The 26,657-nt window shown below is 39.6% G+C and overlaps 1 protein-coding gene across 1 annotated transcript in view; it reads left to right on the forward strand.

Annotated features, from left to right (window-relative positions):
- The window catches only part of LOC137272494 (tachykinin-like peptides receptor 99D), a 122,254-nt gene that overhangs the window by 91,458 nt on the left and 4,139 nt on the right, over positions 1-26,657 (forward strand). Inside the window, exon 2 of the mRNA XM_067804878.1 lies at positions 2,775-2,875. Within this exon, the coding sequence (XP_067660979.1) occupies positions 2,775-2,875 (101 nt within the window). The remainder of the gene's footprint in view (positions 1-2,774; positions 2,876-26,657) is intronic.

A 26,657-nucleotide genomic window follows, 5' to 3' on the forward strand; every position in this document is an offset into this window, starting at 1 on the left:
ACTAATGAAAATTAATTACATGTTAAGTATGTACAAATAGATTAATATTAATATGTGAATATGTGAACTCTGTTGATCAAACTATGAAATAGAATAATAAAATCAAATCATTAAAGGCACCGACCGATCTTGATCCCTTTTTCGTTTAAAGTGAACTTCATCGGTAAGTGTTCACTACAAACAGACTATATTGTCCTTTAGACGCAACAGTACCATTAGTTTCACCTGGAGTTGTTACGAAGAAGACGGTCCATGAAAGTATTCATTCGGATGACCATTGTATACTATGTATACTTCAGTATACTATATGTCCATGTAATTATTATAGTTCTTAATAAAATGTCCTATTTGTGCATGAAACGTCCCCCGGAACCTGACTCTCATGATCTAACTGTATAAGTGAGTGAGTTTAGTTTTAATCCGCACTCAGCAATATTCTAGTCATATGGCGGCGGCCTGTAAATGATAGGTTCTTGATTGGACCAGACAATCCAGTGATTAGCTGGGATACGATGACATGTGTCAACTCGGTCAGCGAGTCTGACCACCCGAACCCGTTAGTCGCCTTTTATGCCAACCATGGTTTACTGATTCTAACCCGGATCTTTACGGGTAGCTGTCTGTTTAAACTGGTGCTTCAACTATTGACTTGAGACATTAGTTTAGTTATGCATTCTCTAACTGGAACCAAGTTAAACGTTTATCGTTTGGTGGAAATGAAAGCTACAGATTCTGTTCCACAGCCACAATTTCTGCTACAAGCAGAAGGCAGTGCTCTTGAATGTTTTGTGATATCATCGATCACGACAAGGCTTGGTGACGCTGCCCCTTTGAGAGCATTAAACCCAGTTATTTGTTGAATTCATTATTTCGTCAACTTCCCGGAGTAGTTGTACAGAATATCCCTAAAGGCACATTTTAAGTTGTATTCGTGTTTACATATAATTATATTTTTTCTGACATTTCTACCATAGAAGTATGGATTCCAATACCACGGTTTTTCTTGTAAAAGGTAGCCTTTCACGATCAATTTCTAGGCATAAGTTTTCACAATAAACATTAACGTGATTTCATTTTGTAGAGCACAGACAGCATTATGATGCCAGCAATATATTTATTATTTATTAAGGACTTCGTTTCTCCATTACCAAGTTTCTTGACAATGTGTTTGCATCACAAATATTGGTTACTGCTTCTTGAACAGAAGGTGATTGTGAGACTGCTTTCAAATCGAAATTTTTATTATTTTTGTCAGATGACAAGATATCGTTTCTAATATGATGGTCTCAAGAAAATCAATATTTTTCACTTTCTGCCCATCTGAAGAATCAGAACGGAAAACAATCTCACCAAATTTCCTCAATGTTCCACCAGGTTTGTACAGTCCATATCTGTGGCAATTTGTAATAACCAATCTGAAATCGGGCCATTCACTGTGTACATAAAAAACGAAGAATCCACAGACTGTCGAAGATCCAGACTTTTAATAATATTTTCAAATTTGAAACTTGTCCACATTGACCTCGGTGTCAGAGGGAATTAAACTCACTCTGAAGTTATTTTTTGTGTTGAGCATACAGGGAGACTGACTGACTACATAAAGATTGCTTAAATGTCGCTGAGGCCGACAGTGCTCTATGTTAGACAATACTTAAATATATGTAAATTAATGTTATGGCCCTGTATGAACTCAGTCGGGAGATATCTTAGCTTGTAATTTCATTTCATTTAAGTTTGGGCAAAATTCCAGTTGTGTTAACGAACCCGGGTACTTACAGAACTTGGGAGATTGGTTAGCCAAGTGGTTAAAGCGTTGACTTGTCACGACAAACCCGGTTTCCATTCCCCATTTGGTTGCAATGTATGCTGTCCATTTCTCATATCCTCGGTATAATATTGCTGTGCTGACTATCATCCATTCACTGGCACCATTGGACACGTGGTCTTCAGCTCACTATGGGTTTAACAAAAATAATTACCCCCGCCTGCTGGCACCACTGGGCCCGTGGTCTTCAGATCACTATAGGTTTCGCAAAAAGAATTACCCCCACCTGCTGGCACCACTGGGCCCGTGGTTTTTAGTAACCCATGTGACGATCAGGACCTGGTGTTGTCATTTCGTAGATAGAGAGATTGTTTATACAAGTGAAATAAATGATATGAAATCAATATGAAATAAAAGTTGAGGCACTCCTATGAGGAGTTATAACAGACAGTTCCGGAAAGTGTACACAAAGATAAAACTCTATTCCATAAAGCGATAAATGTAAAAGTAAGTAAATATTAGCTCTTAAAATATAAAGCTGAACTAGGTACAATATATAATTACGCTTATGCATACACATAAGGCTTTAGCTTACAAAAATACAATGGCTGGTGTGAACAGCAATTAAACACACCTTTGGTATTCACAAAATGTAATATATTTTTATTATCATTAAACCATTCAAACCATTACAGAAGATTAAAATGCCACCTATATTTATGAAATACCTACCTTTCGTGCATCATCATATATTTTACTGTTACGCATATTTAATCTGTAATCCTTGCAAAGTCTGTAGTTGTGAGCGGTGACTAAAGGGACCGGGTGGACTTTGTACTTGGCATGTCATCGTTTTCCAATTTCGTTTTCCAAATACGACTACAAACCGCCGTCATATGGCTGGAATGTTGCTAAGTCTGGCGTTGAAAACAAACAAAACATAAAATATGTAACGAACCTATTGGAGTTATGTCCTCTAGGGTCTGATTGTTGTCTCCCTTTGTTTCAGGTGGTGAAGATGCTGATCATTGTGGTGTGCCTGTTTGTGTTATGCTGGCTCCCGCTTCAGACGTATAACCTCCTAGCTATCACATATCCCATTATCAATGAGTGAGTACACCTACAAGATAACTTATGTTGAATTCATATTGATTTCAAAGTCTGTTTTCTTTAATTTTTTTTGAGCGTTCGTCCACAGGAAATTCGCAGTTTCTACCTTCGGACGCGTCCTGCCAAAAGACGTTAAAATATATTACTTGTTGGTTCCTGCCTGACGCTCAGCATTAATGGGTACAACAAGGCTCGGAGTCAGTATAATCTGTCTGAGTGGTATTATTTATGCTTAACTACGGCATGGTATCTCAGTGGGCTAGCAATATAAAACCAGTTTAAGTCTGAGTTAGTACAAGATATGTATGTACAAACAGTCACATACACGCGCATGCACCTCGTCACATGCGCGAAATATTCTTAAGCGCGACGTTAAACCACATTTCACCTCACCTCACCTCTGTTTATTACTATTCATATTGCCTTCATTGAACTATAATTCAATATTCTATTTTCTTTATCCATGATTTTATAACTTTCGTTTTTCGATATTGTATTTCATGTTATCATTAATTACGATTTTCGAATAGATCGATTCATTGTACTTTTAAGATGAAGAGTATTTGAATTGTCAGTACACTACGGAAGCGTATTAGGGCCACGGTGAAAAATTGTTTTGGTGTCACTATCTCCTACGTAGGACTAAGTATCTCCTACGTAGGACTTACTACTTAGTATCTCCTACGTAGGACTTATGTCTTAACATCTCCTACGTAGGACTTACTATCTCCTACGTAGGACTTATTATCACCTACGTAGGACTTAATATCACCTAAGTAGGACTTACTATCTCCTACGTAGGACTTAGTATCTCCAACGTAGGACTTAGTATCTCCAACGTAGGACTTAATATCTCCTACGTAGGACTTATTATCATCTACGTAGGACTTACTATCACCTACGTAGGACTTACTATCTCCTACGTAGGACTTAATATCACCTACGTAGTAGTAGTAATCACTTAGTATCATCACTTAGTAGGAGTTAGTAAGTTCTACGTAGGTGATAATAAGTCCTACATAGGGTATAATAAGTCCTACGTAGGAGATACTATTTACCACGTAGGTGATAGTAAGTCCTACGTAGGTGATAGTAAGTCCTACGTAGGTGATAATAAGTCCTACGTAGGAGATACTAAGTCCTACGTAGGTGATAATTAGTCCTACGTAGGAGATACTAAGTCCTACGTAGGAGATAGTGACACCAAAAATTTTTTTCACCGTGGCCCTAATACGCCGCCGTAGTACACCAGCAAATGCCATCAAGCACAACCTTTTCCTTATCATGACATAACGGTAGTTAAATGTGACCCTTATTATAAACAAGTGGTGACATCAAATGGAAACAACTTTGTTACAATGAAGGAGTGACGTGTCACAAAACAAAAATATGTTCGTCCGTATGTCGTATCCTCTCGGACTACACCAACTTCAAAATGCGTCTTGGGCTGTGGGGGTAACCTAGTGGATAAAGCGTTCGCTCGCCACGCCGAAGGCCCGGGTTCGATTCCCAACATGGGCACAATGTATGAAGCCCATTTGTTTGTCCCTCGCGGCAAACTAAATGCTTCTCAAAGACGTCATGACGTCATGACGTCATATTCTAGCCTTGTGAGCTATGTTTTTCTTTATCTTACACATATATCTTATCTATACATTTAAAGAATAGAAAACTACACTTAATAACTGTCCATTTTGAGAATTGTTAACAAAATCAGTAAGAAGACCTGTGTGTAAATATATTTGACTGTAAGTGATATCATATCATATGTGTTTCAATATTGCCTGAAATAGAACAGCTATGACGTCAATGTCTTCGCATTAACAGCAAAGAGACAGACTGGCATGAGTCTAGACTGAAACATTATCTACTTATTTTGCAAGCTGTTCTGGGAACAATGCCATACGTAACAATTCCTTTAATCCTGATGCTTCTGATCCAGTAGAGATCATAAAGGAAATCCGGTCTGACTGGTCGCCAGCGATGGCATGTCCAGCTTTAGGCCCGGAGGAAAGGGCAGAAGGGGAAGTGGGGAAGGGGGTCTGTTTGGAGGAGGGACTGTGTGTGACGGTGTCTCGGCTAAAAATTGTACACCGTGTGTGTGATTTTGAAGTCATATGATTTGTAATCGTTGTATTCTCATCAGCAAACGAAGCATACTGGAAGACAACTAATTTAGAGTAGAATACTGTAAGACTTACACGGCTGTTTACATCAAGACGACATATTTGTGTACCCATTGTGGGTACCCAAATATACATGGTGATGCCAATAGTAAGGTAAAAGTGTGACAAAACCTGAAAAAACCTAAAACATACACAAAGTATTTGAGTATTTTCACAGCAGCTTTAAGGTTATAAATAAGTAATGAATACTAAAAAGTTCTCCCTTGAAATATGATGCTGTAAGTCCAGTTTTGGAGAGCAAAAATCGAAATTTTCCGTGAACAATTTATAGAATCTCATGGTGAGACAAATTTAACTTTTTATATACATGAGTCCACAAGGTGCTACTAATAAATGGGTTAGAGGACAAAGGTTAGAAAGGTCAACCAACGCAATGACATATTTTAGCGTAAATAAATGAAAAGTTGATATATTCAGAGAATACTTTTTTAAAAATCTCCTATTGAGACACAAAAGATTGGAACAAGGAAGAGAGTTTCCAACAAAACACCTGAGCAAGAACGCTATGTTACATTGCATATCAAAACATATACCGTTGGGCGTGACACTTACAGTGGAGCCACACATGTCAATTAATGGATGATGTTTCTGCAATTTCTGAAGGATTCTGCATATCTTTCAGTTCTGAATGATTATTTTCGCTCATTTGTTCGTGCAAAAGAACAAGTAATGCTGCGTGTGATGTCTTTGATTCGGACTGTTGGGATGCTGAAAACTGACAGTGATGAGCCTGCAGTGTCCATTGCCTTAATGTCTGTGTTAATGTGTCTGTTGATGTCTGGCCCTATTCAGGGTATTCCGGTCCGTGTCAACGACAAGCGATGCAAACCAAGACACTACGAAATGGAGCTCAAACGGTGAACCAAATAGTTGCAAACTTTCTTCAGGGTACTGAAGTACCAGTTACGGGACAGACGACTAGAGATCGAAGCCCACAAGTTGTGCCAGTACAACAGACGTGACCGGTATAGGCTACGCAGAGATGCAACCCTTACGCTTTTGGCGTAATTATTACTATTTTGACCAATTAATTTCACCATTATACTTAATATGCAAAAAATAGGCTTTTCTACAGGTTTTAGTGGAAAAAGAAAATCAATAAAGTGGATAAAATTTCACAAGGAAGTGTTTCGTAACGCACTAATGCAGGGGTTAACAAATGCCTTACACCGATAGAAATCGCTTATTCTTGGAATCGCTCTCATTCCGATTAATTTGTAAGGAATTAAAGAATCTTGTGACACCTAACTAAGGATTTTTTTATGCATTGAGTTTCATAAAGATTGGTGACGTGTATTCTGTCTAGAATATTCCTCTTGTGAAAACGTGCTCGATATTGAAGCGACTGGAAGACAAGTACCACTTTGGGAGGTCTACATTACACATTTTGACGTCCAGTATTACACGTAGGTCCAAAATAGGTTGGTATCTCTGGCTACGTGGGAACTTTGTAATCTGCATTACAAGGGGGCACGTACATTAAATGAAACACCGAGAACAAGTAGAGTTGGTCTAAGTTAACGCTCACCACTCATAACGCCGCATTTGTTTCACTGCGCTTACCCACTTGTAATACAAACCAGTAATAGCGGTTGGAAATTATGATCGTTCGTTAAACAACTAAGCTTAAGTTGAATAAAATTCTGAGACTTAAATGTGCAGTTGCCATGGTAAAATTATGAGGATTCGCAATCATAATTTCACTTTATTCGATTTACTATTTTCTGTAAAGTGAAATTCATCGGAATGTTGGACAGTGGACAGTACTGTCCGGAGAAACACTGACACATTTTGTTGCTCCATTCGCGAGAATTTGAAATGACGTTTTGTCTCAATGTCATCAAAGTTCATAACCAGCCCAAGCAGCATAGCATCCATGGAATGCAAAAGTTTAAAGCAAGGCCGTTCCCCATTCAACACGTTTTCTACAACACAGAGAGTGAGCGCCAACGTCACAAGCCGATGAAAACGCTGGATTAAGTTCTACAAGCACCTCAAGAATGGTGGTATATGCTTTGTCAAGTCGCCATGTGTCGACTCATTACACAACATACCTTTCGAGTGAATGATTGTTTGAGAAATCGAGGTGGTATGACACACACAGATCAGGAACGTCAACAAAATTGACAACCTTATTCCAAATAACTAATGCGTTCCCAATCCGTCCATCACTGCCATACTAGACTACCTTTCATGCTAACATACCTTTCGATTTGGGAATTTCTAGAAATATGATCTTTGTAATTAGGGAAGTTTCCGCGTATCACTCAAACGTTTTGAAGAGCTTAATTCTAATTTACTGATGAAGCCCTCATAGAGATCATTGATTTAGCTTCATCAAAACGACAGCGAGCTTTGCATCACACACAACGCGCATTATTCATTCGTGTTATCGTACAATTACTGTATTTCTCGTTCTTTTAGGCTAATGTAAAATGATTCAAAGATCAGACAGCCGCCATTTTAACGCAAGACACGTGCAGATCAGTTTGTGGGTCTGTCTTCAGAAACAGGACACTATCAATAGATCAATATTGATTCTAAGCCGTTAAAACCTATTTCAATTTTCAACCTTTAAAATTACGACAGGCCACTGATTTTCTTGTCTAAATTTGCATTTGCCCTGTAGGGCCACTTTCATGTTAAGATTGAAAAAAAAACAGCAAAGCAGTCCAGCCTTAGGAGACGTGTTTCCATAATCCTGTAGTGCCAGAAAACGTCATCCGGGACATTGATTTGTCATTGTCTTGGTCACGTGACAGTGAGAACGGCGCTTAATAGAGGAAATCATAAAGGATTTATTCGTGTGTTAACTGCACGATTCTGGTGAATTGCCATTCTCATAGCCTAATACTGGATTTTGACACAATTAAGTGAATTCTGTTTTAAACTAAGAAATGCCTGTTGATTGAAAAGTTTCAGAAGAAAATCGTATGTTTTTGTAATTATGCATGGAAGCGAGTCCGACAGATCAGAGTCATCGCTTCCGTCAAGGCTCCGGAAAGCATTCACAATATAATTACATGCGCACTGGTATTTCCGGTTATGGGTCGGCTTCTGGCACGGTAAACAGTATTCCCAGCTTGAGGAGACGCATTGCTATTACAAAACGCCCGTTCCTATTACAGAACACATTTCGCTCACACGACATGCGCGAGTTACAACTTGCATTTTATTAAACATGTTTGCCGAGCTATTTCAAGGTCGAATGCAATTTCGTCGGTACGAGGTAGTAACTTTGTTGATGTAAATTGTGCTGTATATATTCTGGTTAGTTTGTCTCGTACTAGACAATTAGGACTCGTTGGTCTTGGTTTCGAATCACATGTATCATCTGATTAACTATGTAGCTTATCCTTTTGGCTAACACCTGGTGTCGATGCTTTTCCGTTACCCATGCATTTATTCTGAGCACCTATTTAACCATCTCTAATTTATACAATCTGTTTTGTCAAGACTTGACAAGACAAGACTGATTCACTAGCATGTCATATTACGATTGGCCTATCCTGGACCTTCTATATAATATCGCATGGTTAATTACTTTATTGGAGCGTAGATCTGGCTCTGTATCTAGTGTGAGTTAGTAAGTATTGTTTTACGCCACGTAAAGCAATATTCCACCCAGCAGTATCACAGCGGGGGCTTCACACGCTGTACCCATGTGGGGAATCAAGCCCGGGTCTTTGGCGTGACGAGTGAACGCTTTAACCACTTAACAAATACATCATACATAGAGACTGATACTTGTTTGTTGAATTAAACCTGTGGACTATTTCATTGCACGTCAGATACAAAAAAATATCACGTCACGATTTATTAGTTTCTCACAAAACAGAAAAACATGAGAAGACATGTGGGTTCTCAGGTTTTCGGCGATGTCAGTTAAAAATCAGTTCCTTTTGAAGTATTCCCTCTTTGTTATCACGCCATTAATTCTTTTTGCTGACTAAAGAAGTTGTCTCTTGCTAATCCCCTTCGGAAACGTCAATCCATTTTGTCCCTCTTTATATTATATGTGTGGAAACCAATTCGTGCCACACTGTAATAACAATCAGTCAGAATTGCACTTTTTGAACGTAAAACTTCATACCCCGTTTTGATTCAAAAGGAATATCGTGTTTGGATACTTTTTAATGTCCCATTGACGTGATTTATTATGGTCGAGGTAAAAGATCCTCTTTCCTAACTGAAAAAGTGACGATCCCGCAAAACGATTACCGCAGCTGTTACTACCGTTATTGAAAAACCTTGCTCAATAAAACAAAACCCTGGTTGTTATTGCCCAGACATATCTTCAAAAGGCCAAAATCGATGAAACAGTTGAGGTCAAAGAGCCCTAGCTCCTATCAAGACTTAGTTAAAGTGGACTAAAGGATTACCTCTGTGGCAGAGTTGAGCGAGCACGCTGAGATACTGAGATTGCAGACGCTCGAGTAAGGCTCTTGATGTCGGACTCAGAACTGTGATGAAGTAGATGTATTAATGCCTGCACTCGTAACACTCTGTCTGCTGTCGCCCATGATATCAGTTGGTAACACAGTCTGCTATCGCTCATGATATCAGTTGGTAACACAGTCTGCTGTCGCTCATGATATCAGTTGGTAACACAGTCTGCTGTCGTGCGCGATGTCAGTTGGTAACACAGTCTGCTGTTGTTAGTGATGTCCTGTGGTGACACTTTGTCCCACGTTGTCCCTTGTGTCAGTTAGTAACCGTGTGGCCTGCTGATGTTTTCGTGATGTGAGTTGCTAAACGTTGCGGTCTCCAATGCGTGATGTCAGTGTAACCGCGTGGTCTCCTGTTGTGCGTGATGTCACCTGGTAACCGTGCGGTCTGCTGTTGTTCATGATGTCAGTTGGCAAACGTTGTGGTCTGCTGTTGTCCGTGGTGTCAGTTGGTAACAGTGCAGTCTGCTGTTGTTCGTGATATTAGTTGGTAACCTTGTGGCCTGGTGTTGTTTGTGATGTCGGTTGACAAACGTTGCAGTCTGCTCGTGTGCGTGATGTGAGTTGCTATCCGTACGGTCTCCTGTTGTCCATGATGTCATTTGGTAGCCGTGCAGGCGGCTGTTGTCTGTGCTGTCAGTTGATAGTCATGCGGTGTGCTGTTGTTCGTGATGTCAGTTGGTAAACGTTGCGGTCTGTTGTTGTCCGTGATATCAGTTGGCAACCGTGAGGTACGTTAATGCGCGTCATGTTCCTTGGTAACCGTGCTGTTTGCTGTTGTGCGTCATGTCAGTGTGCTGTTGTCTGTAGTGTCGAAGGTGGACCAAGGACACAATCTAGACAGACTATGGTAGTCAGGACATTTAGGAATGCCGACTTTCACCTTCTTATGTTAAAGCATCAAAGTTAAATATTATTCGTGTCTTTTTGGCTGAGACAAAGAAATAAACTTTACCAAAATTTAAAAAGGATGTTGGAGGACGTCTTGATCTAAAATTGTAAGGCTTGCTTAGTATCTTTTGTCAGGTATAAAGCTCACCTGGTATATCCATATACGCGTTATATGTTTTTTGTTGTTGTTTTTTTTAAAAAATGAAATCGAAAAATCAAACGAAATGTAGACATTATATAGCTTCACATCGGAGACTGTGGAGTAGCTTTTGTGCTTAAAGTGGAAGATTCTCAACGTGGGAGCAATGTATGAAGCCCATATCCGGTCTCCCTTTTCGTCACATTTCTGGAATATCACTAAAGGTGATGTAAAGCCATACTCACAAGTTCAACATCGGAAAAAGTAGCCTGTATGTAAAATGCAGAAGGAGAGAAAACATGCACTTGTAGATCTTGTAAATGTTACTAGAAAGAGAACTCGTTAAAACACTGCAGATTGAACTTCGTATTTGATTCATGGGTGTTCCATCATTTTATCCAACAGTATATATCTTTTGAATATATTGACTCAATTGGTTCGACCGCATACAGTTTTCATCGTTGTTCATTGTTCAAGCAACGCTCATTGTTCCAATGTCGCAGTAAACACGTTCTTTGTACACTCTGATACTCTCGTCATTTCGGACCAGGATTAATCTCAGCCTCTGGATCAATCACCAGCTTCAATAAAGCAATCTCTTCCCAACAAAAATATGTTTTGATTGGAAACAGCTTGCAAACATGCGCTAAATACTAAGCGATCTCCCAGAAGTCGATGTCAACACATGTATTTTCTTTTAATCAGAGAAGTATTTTCTGTTCTGTTCGGGTCATAATTCTTTCTGTATCATCGCATGAGCTTTCATTAGTGTTGTTTTATGACTTGACTCAACGTCTGTGTCTTAGGCTGCTTAATAGCTGTGATTGTTCGAAATAGTCGACCACTGCTCGGAATAATAGATAAAGGGGGCATTAACCATGTCCACAATCATTAGAGATCTGTCCTAAAAGCAGAGCCAAACATTCTACTGTTTACCATAAGACGATAACAATGGACCTTGGTCCGGCGTGCTGATTGCATGATAAGGAAGCCTGGCTGAAGGAATCGTTGCCTGTGTTTCAACTACTGGTCTGTTTACGCCTGATGCAAGTTACTGAAATATTGTGGCGTAAAGCAACATACAAGTTAAGAAAGGTTGCTTTGGCGAATTTGCCGAAATGTGCAAATACAGCGACAAGGCTATTTTATTTAAATCATAAGATATCTTAAATCCAGGTAAGAATCTGAATATATGAACACGCGTTCATGAGGACTGTCAAACGGTATTGATACAAGATGATACCAATGATACCTTACCGTCAAAAGGTGAAAGTATCCTATCCCACCGGAGGCGGAATTGACGATGAAAAACACATCTTTAAGATAGGAGTCTTAATGAATAACGTACAAAAATATTTTTGAAACCATTTATCCGAATGATACATAATCTATTTGGAACGTTCTCAAACATGTACTTTATGTAACAACTGTGATTCCTTTCCGAGATTCTATGGATTTTTTACATAAATTGGTCTCATAACATTTATTCAGAGGATTCGTTGTTATTTCTTATCGCATCACCAACCGAAGTAGATGTAACGAAGCATAGTCTAATGTGGAGCAATGCACGCTGGCCGAGCATCATGGTATTTTATAGTGATTCATGTTTTGTGTTGTTCATTTAATTGGAGCGTTATCTCTGTTGTATCTGAATCAGCATTGTATTAAACATCATGTGAAAGGGGCGTTTCCTCAAAGCACAGAGTAATGGATTGATCACAAGAAACATCAATAGCTGTCCACGTTGTCCAGTGAAACTGGACCGACCGTCACCGCTTTATCAACCGAGGGCCTGAAACCTCGTAAGGAAAGACTTGTATATTTGGTTACTTATATGTATCTACAGGATTCTACGGTACATGAGTGTTTAACAGTCACGCCGTCCAGTTCTTATGTCCGCGCATGTTTTAATTGAAACCAGTCAAACGAGCGTCTGTCATTTTCGGCTTTGCTGATGGCAACTAGTGCTGTTCTGAGCAGCGCCTATGGCCCCTCCTTCTACGACCTCTTTCGTTCCTTGCGGGTGTTGTCAAGTCACACGGAAGCCATATACGTGCCTACTGGTCGTCTGTAGAGGACAGTGCGGCCGGACCGACCCCGGGGCAGAGATCTACGTTCTCTAACGTATTTATTTGTATCATGCTGTAGCCGTTAGATCGGCAGTTTGGGCGCAGCAGCACGTAGACCGGTCTGCCGTTGCAGGTTTTTGTCAGAGTAAGATGCCCATGTTCTTTAGGAAGAAGGCTACAGAGACTATTGGCAGATTCAGAACCATAGTCATTTTGAAAGCTATATTACTTCTCAGAGATTGTTTTTTTCAGACGCACAGTCGTCGTCGTTGTGGGCGTTCATTTTGTACATTTCATTTTGACTGACTGCCTGAATGTACTTTACAAATTCCTTTCGTGCATATGCTAATTTTGATAGGACAGTCACGTGGGCATGATTAGCCCCTCTGGACAAGAAGTCCATGATTTCCCTTGTGGCAGACCACTTTGTCTACAAATGACCTCGACATTGAGACAGGGTTCCTATGAGGTCATTTCGAAGTCGCTCGTATGTACCTCCGCTCATTGTTCCAGACGTCTGTTTTCGATTGGAATACAATCTGACGATTTACCATCGATTTGCAAGAAAACAAATCTCTGTATGAGCGACCCTGTGATTATGACTTTGGATCACAAAGAGCCGGACGAAGAGATCAATAACTATCGGTAAATACATGTATGCTCTGTCTTGCCGAATTTCAGTGGTATCTTTCAAAACTACACATCGTTGCATGACTTGACTGTACAGGTCCAAGTGTGGTAGTATTAAAGGGGCTCGAGTTACCAGACTGGTGAGCCAGTGAGTAGTGGTTTTACGACACTTATTCGGCATGTTCTGATAATGTCACGGCAGGGGACACCAGAAATGGGCTTCGCATATTGTGTCTATGTCGGGATTTGAACCTTAGTTTTCGGTGTGAAGAACGAACGCTTTAACCATCGCGCCAACCCGACAAGACGTGAAGACGGCTGCAAATCGCTGTGCAGAGTTCCGTCTCATGGCTGTGTCAGGATCCTGCGAAGCGGAGTATAAATCCCAAATTAAATCCAGTTGTGTTTCTTGGTTGTCAGTACTGGATCCAGGTGACGTGTTCAGCGAAAGCAATGCTGATGTCAGGCTTGCCTTTCCTATTGTTTTTTTGTTTGTTTGTTTTTGGGTTTGTGGTAGGGTTTGACAACATCGTATTTGTTTACCCGCTCAGTCACTAACATGTTAACTTGATGTTTGGTCATATCAGTGGAATCGACTTATAATATGTGTAAACTCGAAGTAGTACGCAGTAAACCACTACGCCATGGTAAAGCGCCCGCTGATCGCACCGAGGATTCAATTTTCAGTCGTCTACAAGGGTTACATGCAACTATTCCACTGCTACAACAATAATCATAATCACGCATGGTTATAAAGAACCGCTTGACTCTAGAGGGATGGGTCCGTCTTCGCGAACGGCAAGAAAACCCCAAAAAAACAAAATCAGCCCCGGTCTTTTGAGAGACTGTTCCTGAGACCCACTCGAGTAAAGGAAGACATTGTCTGAGAAGAAAACGCGGTTTTGTAAAATAACAACTCCAGTGAAAATCAGAAGATTGGTCTTGAAGTCAAGGTAAGAATGTTTCCAAGGACAGAAAAATGTGCCCCCTAAAACGACCTGCGCTTACACGTTGACTGCCACGGGATGCCACATCCCTCCTTTCATTCTCAAAGCAAAGCAGGGCTCTGAACACAGCTTCCACTCCGCTACATCAACCCTACCCTGGGCACAATTGAAGCACTAATAACCATCTCAATTCAAGACGCATGTCGATGTTTCCGAGAAATACCCCGATTGCTCCTCAATCGGAGGAAGACGTCTGACAACATGCTTGTAATTCTAGGAACAAGATCCTTAAAAGCCCACGGCAATCCATAGAATGGATGTCTCTGTGCTGCCTCGGGCTCCAGTACTGCAGACACTCATACGGCAGATTTAAAAAGATCTCAGATTTCGCAAATTAGCATTCAGTGTCAATCTTGAGCATGCTGTCTAATTAGTAATTGTGAGTTCATGTAACCTCTCTTGAGGTGCTTGCCATTATTTATCATCCTTCATGCAAATCAATAATTTGTGTTTCTGTCCGGTATAAAGTAAGGATGTTGTTCGTGTAAAGATTGTTCGGTTTTGAGGGGAAGAGTTATATTCCCTTGTCTGAACTTTGAATTTCCGTTCTTGATTCATGTCAGTCACACAGTTTCTGCTGCTAACGGAAGATCCCGAGTGGATCCGCAGGTAGTTAATACGATGATTGTCCTCTTTATAAGGAGGGGATACTGATCTCTGAATAAGGCGGACTCTTAACCACCATTTGTTCGTGAGGATTATTGCATACTTATATGACATATTTTTGTCACGGTCTAGGATCGAACACGAGCATCTCAGGTGGTCAACCTTTTCCTTAGAGATAACCCCTCACTGGTAGGTAGGGTTTTTGATGGCTTGATATACTTGACATCGTCATCGACGTTATGAATCCTATTTTGTGTGAAAAATTACGAAGGATTTATAAATTTCTCTTCATCCACTGCAATCGATTCTCTGTCACTTGAGATCGAGAAAACAAACAATGGAATTTTTAATGAAATGGTGCTTGTAGTTTTTCCTTCAGCTCAGCAACAATGGTTACTTGAATTGGAGATGAACGACAGTAATTTGGGGCTCATTTTGAAGTGATGCTCTAGGAATGTTTTTTTCTTCAAGTGTTCTAGAAATACAGAACATTTTCGATTCGGTGACGAAAGAATTAGAACTGGATGTCGCGTGACAATTAATGCTCAATAAAAACCAGAATGTTTTGTACCTGGCTGAGAATAATGAACAAAGACAGGAACCGAAAACTTGAGACTTGTTGATGCTGCGGACTTGGCTTGTTCACTTTTCGAATTGAGTGTGTTCATTCACACGTGCGTGAACAGATCTATTAATGCGGATTTGTTGGGGGCGAGGAAACGCACGAACACGACATGTACGAACATGCATAACACCTTTTCGAAAACAATATCATGTATTCAAGGCACGCCTTTGAAATACACATGGAATATATACTTGGCTTTTAGCTTTCTGACAAAAGCTCACATCTTCCATGAACACGTCATGATATTTACAAGGCACACGTTTGAAATATACATGAAATATGCGTGGCTTTTCTGTAATACCAAAACCTCACATAGGCTGAAAACTGCAGTTGCAAAGTGGATTCCATTAAAACGTCATGATTTTGTACACGGCACATATTTGGAATATATATGAAATATACGTGGTGCGCTGTATTCTCAAAAGCTCACGGCGCACAGATCTAATGTCAGTCGTGATCATTCACAAATCGATACACGCTCAATCAGCTAGCGGTATTACAGTCATTCGCAATTATATTTTGTTCATACAGACAAAACGACTTTGCTCCAGACTGAGACGATAAGATTTAATTTCCCAACTCGAAATGAACATGCCACATTAATTCTTCGTCGAATCAGGCACTCAACGGAATAGTTTCTTGAGGAAACAAAGGCTTCTTGAAGCGATCCAAATGTCCGATCATCAGGCGTTGGGACCTAATCTAGTATAGTAAAGAAATCAGACTTTCTTCAAAGTAACCAGGGACATGTAATATAAAGTCCTGTCATGTTGAAAGAAACTTGCAAACTGTTTGTGACCTTGCAGGGCCTTCGGCGAGTACATCTGAATCGATGAAAGCTCTTGTAACGATACCCTCGAGAAGAGCATATTAAACTAGGCGAAACAGAATTACTGAAAGTAGTTGTTCCACTTACGGGGTCAGGATCTGGTGAAGATAGACAGACATCTTCGATGTCATAATCTATGTTTTATTGAAGCAATGTATACAACATTTTGTATGTTAGGGGGAATGAAAAGAACAGAACCCGAACATAGTATGTTTATTTGACGAAGGTACAAGTAGAATAGCAAGATTGTGAAACGTTTTGAGCTGTCTCAAGTCAGCTAAACTTTTATTTTGAGCTTTCCCAAGTCAGCTAAATTTTTATATGCTCTTCAAATAAAATAAATGACCTGTTAAAAATTGGATTTTAAGAACATGATTAATTTTGATTAAAAAATGTGGGAGGATACGTGCGTTGGAAAAAATGTAACGATACACGAAATGTACGTGCACCTTGAAATTGTATGTCAGCTTGAGTCTGAAGCTTATGATTGAAGGCTTTAAAAAGACACATCAATGGTTCTCCACACACATTGTTCTATGCAACTCTCGACGACAAGGGAGTGAAACAACTGGCAGAACGCCAAAACGCCATCGGCCGCTTACACGGATGGTCACCGCAGCATGAGGTGGCAAGGCATCTCAGCGTGTCCACACAGACCATCTCAAACCTGCGGACCCGATAGAACAATACTGTGAGTGGTACCGTGAGACACAGGTCAAATCGACCCAGAGTTAACACCGCCGGCCAGGTTAGCTACATCCGCATGAGATATTTTCGTTCAAACACCAAGGCCGCATCATCCACAACACTCCAAATCCCTAGATTGGACATGCACACATACACACACGCACACGCACACGCACACGCACACGCACACGCACGCCTCGGGAGCCAGGAAAGCATTTTGACATTAGTAACATATTGTTAAATTAATCAACATGGGACCAAACAGGCTAAAAGAAGTATGGTCTCGTCAAAGCTATAGCATTAACAAGAAATTAAAACAATATATATATCTTAGGATGCCTTTTTAAAAACTATTTTAAATCTATAGACAGGGAATTTGTGTTTAAAATACACTGGCCAATGAAGATTGGAGAAAGAAATGAATTTGAAACTTTGTCATTCTTTGAGAGCCTGCATGGCTCCAAAACATGTTTTGTATATAACATGATTAACATTGTACAATTAAAACACACTCTATGAAAATATACAAAGGGGATACTTTGAAGAATTAAATAACTGCCAAATGTTCTATTAGTCATTTAACATTTTCATTTCAGAATATCTCTACAACGATAATGTATGCACTTTGCCATTGCCCAAAACCAACAATCAACGTACATATTTTTATCAGCCAAAGTGTTTCTATATAAATATATTTTCGTTATTTTCATTCATCGCTCTCGGTTTAACACGTTCTGTTATATGAACGCTCTAAGGATGACTCACAACTGTTAATTATTATTACATATGGATTCAGTTTGAAACAAACAAGCTACGTGCATTATGCTCCAAAAGACATTACTTCAAATGGTTTTCCCCTCTGAAATACACGCGTACGATATAACACTGATGCCGTAAAGTTCATTATAACTACCCTTGTGGTTGGTTAAAAAAGAAAGACAGCTTTGTTCTTTGAAACGTCGTTTTTCATAATTTCATTTTCAATTTTATGACACATTTTAAATACATAATATCATATTGATTCCGTTTTTATCATTTAATCTATTTATGATACATTTTCAACATGTAAACCTTTCACACTAACTCCCTGATGGTGAAAAAAGTGTATTATACGTAACTACATGTAAAATATTTTCTAATTTGACTCAGTTTTGTTCTTTAAAACGTCGTTTTATCATTTAATTTATTTATGATACATTTTAAACATATAAAAACATTTACAATTGACTCTCTTGAGTGGAAACAATGGTTCATCACACTGAACTAATTATACTACACTTTCCAGCTAGCTTTTCGTAACCTTGTGAACTTTTCGTAACATTGTTCTTCAAAAATCGTTTTTATCATTTAATGTATTTATGATACATTTTGAAAATATACATTTTCCCATTGACTAACTAAAGGCGAACCAACTGGGTCTTATACTTAACTATTTATTCTATACTTAGCTTAGCTTTCTAATTTCACCAAATGTTGTTCGGAAAGAGTCTTTTTTATCTTTTAATTTATTTATGACATATTTTAAACAGATAGAGCATTAACAATGACTCCATGAAAATAAAATATGTGTATGATATGTATCTACTTATACAGCTTTTTAAAACTCATTTTTCACAATTTCGACACTAAAACAATGCAATAAACCTTATGCTGCATAAAAAATTAAATGTTTCTCGGGCACATTATTTTTTTCAAAAGTGGCGAGGGAGCAGGACTTTGTTTTAAACAATTTAGATTTAGAAATCTTGGGACGTTTAGCACACGTTAATGAGTTGTAGATTCAGTCACACTCGATCCTACAGATACAGATACTTATAGTGGGCAAATGGATGATCGGGACATGGTCAAATCAAAATTCTTTTAGATGGCAATAAAACTTGTTACACACAAAAGTCAAATCGACTGGCCGATGCCCGAGAAACCTTTCACTCTCTCTTATTTAGCCTTACCTCGACATGGACCTGTACACAGAACACTCGAACTAAAAATATACGAAACAGTTCCTCAAGTAACTGCTTCCATGTTGCTGTCGGATTGAGAAATGTCTGAACAGGTTTGAACTCTCAGACCTATGATTCAGACACTGGGGTCCTCTCCTCAACGTCAGTGTAATTAAGGCCCGGTCATTCGGAGATAGGTATGTCAGCATTAAGTATGGCGAGGATAGGTGCATCTGATGTGTTATGCTGACAATAAGTAGCTCTCTGGCGCGTTGTCTGGACATTGTGAACGCAGGTTTCCCCAAGAGGTGGATGATTGAGTCAGACATCGACAAAATAAATGCTTAATAATAGAAACTACGGATCACATGTAAACAGCCTGCGTTAAGTATTACATATTTCAGGAACGAACAGATTAACACCACATCTGCAAGGACAGGTATTAAATACAAGAGTCTCGAAATGTATGACGTGGGCAGAAAACTGATTCCAGTAGAATGATCTTGTACGGATCTTAAACAAATTAGAGAAAAACATGTATGTAATGGGGTTTGAAATAGGTTGCATTTGTGACAGGATTTTTTAACAAATGCTTGTGCATTACGTTCAGACTATGTTCGCTTTTCAGAACGCTTGAGGGAGGTAGAGTAGGTAGTTGGTCTAGGCGTCCGTTCCTCTCGCTTTAGACTAGAATTATTTTGTTCTCTGTTAACTGCAGATCAAGAGGAGCCTGGAGTTCATGATTAAATGATGTCAGAGGATTGCAGCTTATATGTTAGTTTTTTTATCTTAATTTGTGAAAAATGCATTTTCCATTACCCCCTCGATGTTATAGTTGGTGACAGGTTCGTCGAGTTTCTGCTTCCTGGTGTAATATGCGATGATGGCCATAGAATACCGTAGTGATTATGGCTGTCGACACTACACAACACCCAGTCCGTCCAAGAAAGTCCAAGATAAAAGGTTTAGCAATCCATTTTCAATGCCAGTGATGAATATTATCTCCTCGAGTTATCTGGTTATGGTACACTAATTGTATAAATGCATGTTCTTTATAACAGACACGCTATGGTCTGGGACAGACTCAATCACGTACAGATCGAAATCATATAGCAGTTACATTGCTGACTGCAGCGTCAAACAATATGTAACTACTAAGTAACGAAAAAAAATAGAATTCTAGAGTGGGGCACCAGAAATGTTCTTCACACATTGTAGCCATAGAGATGGTGGGATAGCCTAGTGGTTAAAGCTTTCGCTCGTCACCCCGAAGACCCTGGGCATGGGCACAATGCGTGAAGGCCATTTCTGGTGTTCACCACAGTGATATCGCTGGAATATTGCTAAAAACGGCGTAAAACTCACTCACCCACTCATTGTACCCATATGTGGAATCCAAAATGGGGTCAGTGCAGTCACATGGAGAGCCTCATACGGGGGTCAAACATTTCTTCATTTATTTCTTTAATCGGGACTGTATTGCAGGGTCGGGGAAGGTGACGAAAACAATGTTTCTAACCCTGAGCAATGTTCTTTCAAGTTTCAAAAACCAATCTTTCAGCTGTATTTTTTTTGTTTGAGATGATAATTTGCCCAAGATATGCCCGTCCATTTTGAATGAAATGTTGTGTCTGAAAAGTCGGGAAGACCCTTTGGGTACTGGATGGCAGTGATCCCGATTCATCAACAATACGAATTGCGTAAAGTCTGTGTATATGCTAGAATTAATCCTATTTACCTCGTGTAATCATATCATTCACACGTGGTACTTTTCCTAAACGTGTGGAAGGTTCTCTTGAGTTCCGATTCAATTCTGCGGTAATTGCTACCCTTAGTCCGTCCCTCCAGACGACGCATTAACACAAGGGCCGGACACTTTTCATTATATCCCCTTGAGGGTTCAACACAACGAGCAAACCCTTCTCCCTGTCTAAGTGCTTCTGTCTTACTAGGCTACGAAAACACATACCGGAAGCTGTTCTAAAAACACACGGATGTCTGGGATTTATATGACCTCCGATACGAGGTCAAAGATGCAATAGACCGGAAGTCAAGGAAACATTCGGAAATGCTCGGCGCCCGCTATCCTGCTTAAAGCGCTGGTGAGAGTAACGGAGAGTTCATTGCATAGGTAGCGGGCTAAAGTTAAATCCATTGATCCCCTGGTCTGCATTTAGACTTACTTAGCTATTCCCTTAATGAATTCGTGGTGCTACCCCAGTGCCTCGGGCGTATTTATTATATCAATACTAGTCTTTGACTTGAAAATACCTAAATCTCAGGAACTAACAGACCGTTCGCTGGTCGCTTGGAAAAAGTCAATCATTTAAGGAGCAACTTCAAAGGGTGACTTTGCAAGACATTTCTGGCCTTTCCATGCTTGTACTAGGTCAGGGTAAACAAGGGCTACATTTTCACGTATTGGTTTTTACGAATACGTCGCCAGCGGCGACTAAAATATTATAAAGCTCAGATACCCTATACAGTCTTGCGCCATCTGATACATAGCTGTGCTTCATGTGTCTCTGAATGGTGTCAAGGGTGATCTTTGTCCTCGCCCTGGTCTTTCATTCTATGTTCAACGTTTACACCCCAGTAGGGTTCATTTTGAGATTGGACATGTCTCTCTCCCCCTTTCGTTTGCTTCAACGGTTTTTGATGAAGTCAAATTGTTATCGAAATTGTGATGTTCCTGGAAAACTTTTAACAAGTTTCCAGAACATAAGAGCGGTAATGCAGAGTCAGGGTTGCTTTAAATTGCTTCTGCTGGATAAATATCACTCTAATGTGTAAGGTTACATTTTCAGAGAACAGATGGATTCGTTTTCCTTTTATAGTTCTATGCACTTCATGTTCGGATCAGGTTAGAAGAGGTCAAAGGTCAAGGTCAGCGTTGCAGACTTTTCAGTGCTGTTTGCATCAGTTTCTGAAGCTGGAACATCTCAATTGTCGCGTTAATGTATCGTTTACTTGGAATTACTAATACCTGGGATGTTAATAGAAAGTATATCAAAGTTCGAATTCAATGTTCATCTTAGAGGTTATTGCCAATCAAGGGTACATTGTCATTTACTGTTGTTCTGGTATTTTACAATACTGATAATGCTTGGTAATTGCTGGATCCTGACTCAAGCTGAATATTACACTTTCGGTTTGGAATTTCATGACAAGTTAAGAGTCAACAAAGATTGGGCAGCCTTGACAAAATTTAATGACCGGCGTTAATTGTTTTGCAACATCTAAACCAGTTCAGAGAACATGAAATTTTATATGCTTGGCGTCTTTTGCATTGACGTTCTGTATGAGCATAATACCACGCTAACAGAATTTACTGACGAAGCACAGAAGAGGCAGGTCGTTCAGGCAGACGTTTTGATCCCAAACTTTATGGCTTGATAGGTCGAGGATTCCTTGTGACTCAAACCAGTGACTTTCGGATTCTCCGAAGGCAAAGTTGAACAGATCTGAACAGTTAAATGTCACATGTTAGTCCTCCCAGCTATCAGACTATCAGATGAGTTTAACATCACAATCCCTAGCACAAAATAGCTACCGTGAGTCGAAGTAAAGTAGGTCACTTTATCGTTAGTGGAGAAAATGAATTTAGAGACACATATATGTAGCCTAGTAGGTGTGTATAAAAACGGAAACATCGAGCGAGCAAGGTCTACATTTGCAACATCCAGCTTCATCAACGCTTTTTAAGCGAGCTATATCACATTTCCTATCTCAGTCTTCATTCCACACTGTCAACGCATAACCTCATACACTTAGCTCAAAGTCAGTCGGTCACGCTCTCAGTACGTCACATGTGACCTTTTCTTCAGCTATGTCCGTAATTGACGTTCTGATTGCATCACGGCTTTGTTGACTTGATTACGAAACAGAACAAATATATGACATTTTAAAATCTAATTGCATTATATGTGATGCAAGACAAGAATTTGTTGCAGGTTAGGAGGAGTGCGCATCAATAAGTCGGTCACTGTTACCAGATAATGGGCCAGGTTATCAGGAGCACCTAACGAGCACCTATTAACGCTTGATTTCAAAATGACTGATCTAGTTTAACAAACGACTGACGCACACATTCAAAATGATGCTAGTTTTGTGGTAATCACATCTTATGGTTATTTATGACAAACAGTTATATGTACTATTATTACTTTCGACAAACGTTATTTCCAAAATTGCCAACAATGGAATATACCTTCACTGACGACTTTGCTCTCACAGCCTAGGACAAGCGTAGCCTTCAGAGCATCGTGACCCTCAGAACTTATGACAATCGTAGATTACATCGCTTACTTCTTGTTCTCGAAGCTTAAGACAAGTTTAACCTTCACACTCTACATGTAGATTTTCGACGCTCTATTCTATCATAATCCTAAATCCATGTTAATCTATGGCACTTATGACCATCTTGACGCCAAGAGTGCTTCGAAAATCTAGGCCCACAACTAAGGGCACTAATCCTCATAACGACAATCTTAACTCTCATTACATACAAACATCGTTGCTCCCATTGCTTACGACCAGTGTAACACACGTTATTAACGACAATCACACTCTTCAGAGCATGGCAACCGCAAATTTCATTTCTCACCTTCAGACCCTTGGCCTAGAGTATTGAAGCTCTCTTAGCGCTAAGACAGGCGTAAGGTGATGTTAATGTATGGCACTTACGACTATCGTAGCGCTAAGAGACCTTCGAAAATCTAGGCCCATAAGTACGACAATCGCAGCGTTCATGACTCACGATAATCGTAATACCCAACCATAGTAACATTATGATTATCAAGAAGGAATTAACAATTTCGCTACCACGAATATCAGTTTTCACTTCTTTATGTTAAATAATCTTCCCGTCGATTCACATACTGTTTTGGTCGAAAGAACTGCACTTATATCTCCACGGCATATTGTTCATAATGTGATGGTCGAGAGAAACGTCTCTTCACACGAATATGTAGTGTCCGAGAAATTGTTTAAGATGAACGTTCGTGCATTTATAGGATAATTCTGCAATCGCTAATAGCGAATGAAACATATCTTTTTTGTTTCTTGCGTGGGATATGTAACGCCTCAAGATATCAGAATCTGATAGTTGCGATTAATTACAAAAACTCATTTTACAAAAAAAAAAATTACAGGATGGATAGCCAGTTTCCGTACACATTCAAAGGATCATTTAACTCTAGAATCGTATAAATAAGACCAATGAGATTCAATACGGGCAGTGCATACGTTTCGCAATCAGTTTAATGAACGTTTAACATCCACTCCAAATCCAGGAGATTTTAAATTAAGTAATTACCAAAATGTTGTCTTTTTTGTTTGGCATCATTAATCTGACCGAGGTTCCTTTTTCATGCAAGACAAATGAGGACGACATTCACTGTAATTACGTCACTCAATCCTTATCCGGCAAGATATCAGGTGGATCCATCTGACTGATAGGTTTTCAAAGACATTTGGGCTGTGCAGCACTGGTTGAAATTAAGTCATCAAGGGACTTCGTTGTCAAAAGGGTAGAGATTATGTATTCGGCCTTTTTGTGTTTGATGCAATCCGTTTCCAAACGATTGCTGAACCTGTTTTCGAGATATTTTGGGTATCAAACGTTGTTTGCAATTTCCGCAGATACATTTCCGAGGGTTTCAGGTGGGCGGTCTGTTGGTCCTCGATTATTTCTGTTAGGATGAGACACTGAGTAAATTGGCGAACCTCTTGTGTCACAGCACTAGGATTTCCTAGGATGGAAAATACTCTGATCTGAAACAAGTTTTCATGACGTGACTTTGCTTAGATTGCTATGGTGTGGTGTATGGTATGAATTATTGTATCATGCTTGAAGAGTGCCTTGGCATAACGTGAGTCAGTGAGTGAGTATGGTTTAACAACACTTATATCTATATTCCGGCAATATCACAGCAGTGGAGAACCAGACATGGGCTTTACATATTGTAACCAAGTGGGCAATAGAACCCAGATATTCGGCGTGGCCAGCGAAACCTTTAAACACAATGCGACCCTACGGTCCTGACATAATGTGACGAAAGTTCCTGTGTTCATTTCAAAGCAGTATGGTTAAATAAATCTGAAAACCTCTTTTTCAAAGTTAAGATCGTATCGCAAACATACGCATGAGCAGGATAATTATTCACCTATATAATCAAGAAATACGTGACGGTCAAAATAGAGAAGTTCATCGGAAATGCTTTCTGTAATTGATGCGTAAGATTTCGCGTTGCCCGCATATCAATCATAAAATCATAAAATAACAATTGTGTCGTTGATCAGTTAATGTCGTATGACGTTCTTTGAAATCTACTAAGAGAGATCATGCTCACTTGAACCACCAGTGTTGTGAAATGTAGACGTCGAAGGTTAGAACTGTTGAATATCGCTGAACACAGGTTGACTATTTGAAGACGTTACACACGCACACGCACACGCACACGCACACGCACACACCTTGTCCTACAGTCCGGTGCAAAGTTTATTTTTATTGTCCCTGGGTAACTGTATCTCGATATCATTTCTAGGTCAGTGTTTTGTTAAGTCACTAGTATCGGCTATTATTAAACCATATCAGATCACCCATAACTCCTGAAGCGATAGAAAAACGTCTTGGCCGAGTTTTCTGGTAATGAATCTGATTAACAAATAAGGTGAATGCAAAGCATGAGATAAACGTATGTGCGTCCATGTTCATCACGTTTACAAATCCCCCATGGATCATAGAACAGAGTTTTTCCTTCTGTTTGTCGAGTGAGAGAGCAAGGGTCACAGTTGTACGAAGTAGAACGTTAGGTCATTTATCCGGAAAATGATTCTTTTCTGCGTTTGCAAACACAAGCAAATCCTTTTCTTCGTTTGATTTTTAGAATCCGTTTTTGTCCCCAATACAATTTGTAAATATTTAAACAATCCTTCCATGCTGTTACGAAGGACTTTTGTTATGAAGAATGCATAAGAGGACATTTTTAGTGGATGTGCAGTTTCTTTATTCTGTACAGCAGACGGGATATGATGGTGCATTCACTCTGTAGTACCTCTAAATCGCAATGAATACAAAACAGGAATGAACAGGTCTTCAGATTTTATGAGTCAAGAACAAAGTCTGATAGAACTGAACTGATGCCCGTTTTTTCACACTGTTTTATTTAAACCATTGGTTGATATATCATGATGCGTTTAAACTACATGTAAACCACAATAAATACCAAACATGAACTGCCATGCCTTCAAGAGACAAGTCAGAATCGATTATACTCGGGTATCTTTTTCACAGTTAATACACTACATTGGTTCATATGTCATGTGCACGAAGCTGCTAAATTAGCCCATTTTGAGAAGTAGAAACACCTTTCTCATGTAAAACAGCTAGACAGTCGGCAGATGGCTTGGGCAGAAGTGATTTCAGTTCGTTTTCCCTTTTTCCGTTTTCACATCCTGTACCAGTGACAACCTCAAGCAGATTGAAAACATCAAGCATGTTGTTCTTCTCAATTGGCCTACTGCTTAGCGTATGTTTCCACAACAGCCATGACGGTTTTAAAGTTGTGGGCCTCATTAACGAGTATGAGCCACCCACTATCCTGAGATCGGGAGGACAACGTCTTCTCCATGTTCCAGCACCCAGCAAAACACACTTTAACGACCTCATCTTTTTCCTGTTCTCCGAAACAGCCTTCCACAGGCAGTTAGATCCGTCACAAG

This window comes from Haliotis asinina, chromosome 2, assembly GCF_037392515.1.
Source record: "Haliotis asinina isolate JCU_RB_2024 chromosome 2, JCU_Hal_asi_v2, whole genome shotgun sequence".
Classification (NCBI taxonomy): Eukaryota; Metazoa; Mollusca; class Gastropoda; order Lepetellida; family Haliotidae; genus Haliotis; species Haliotis asinina.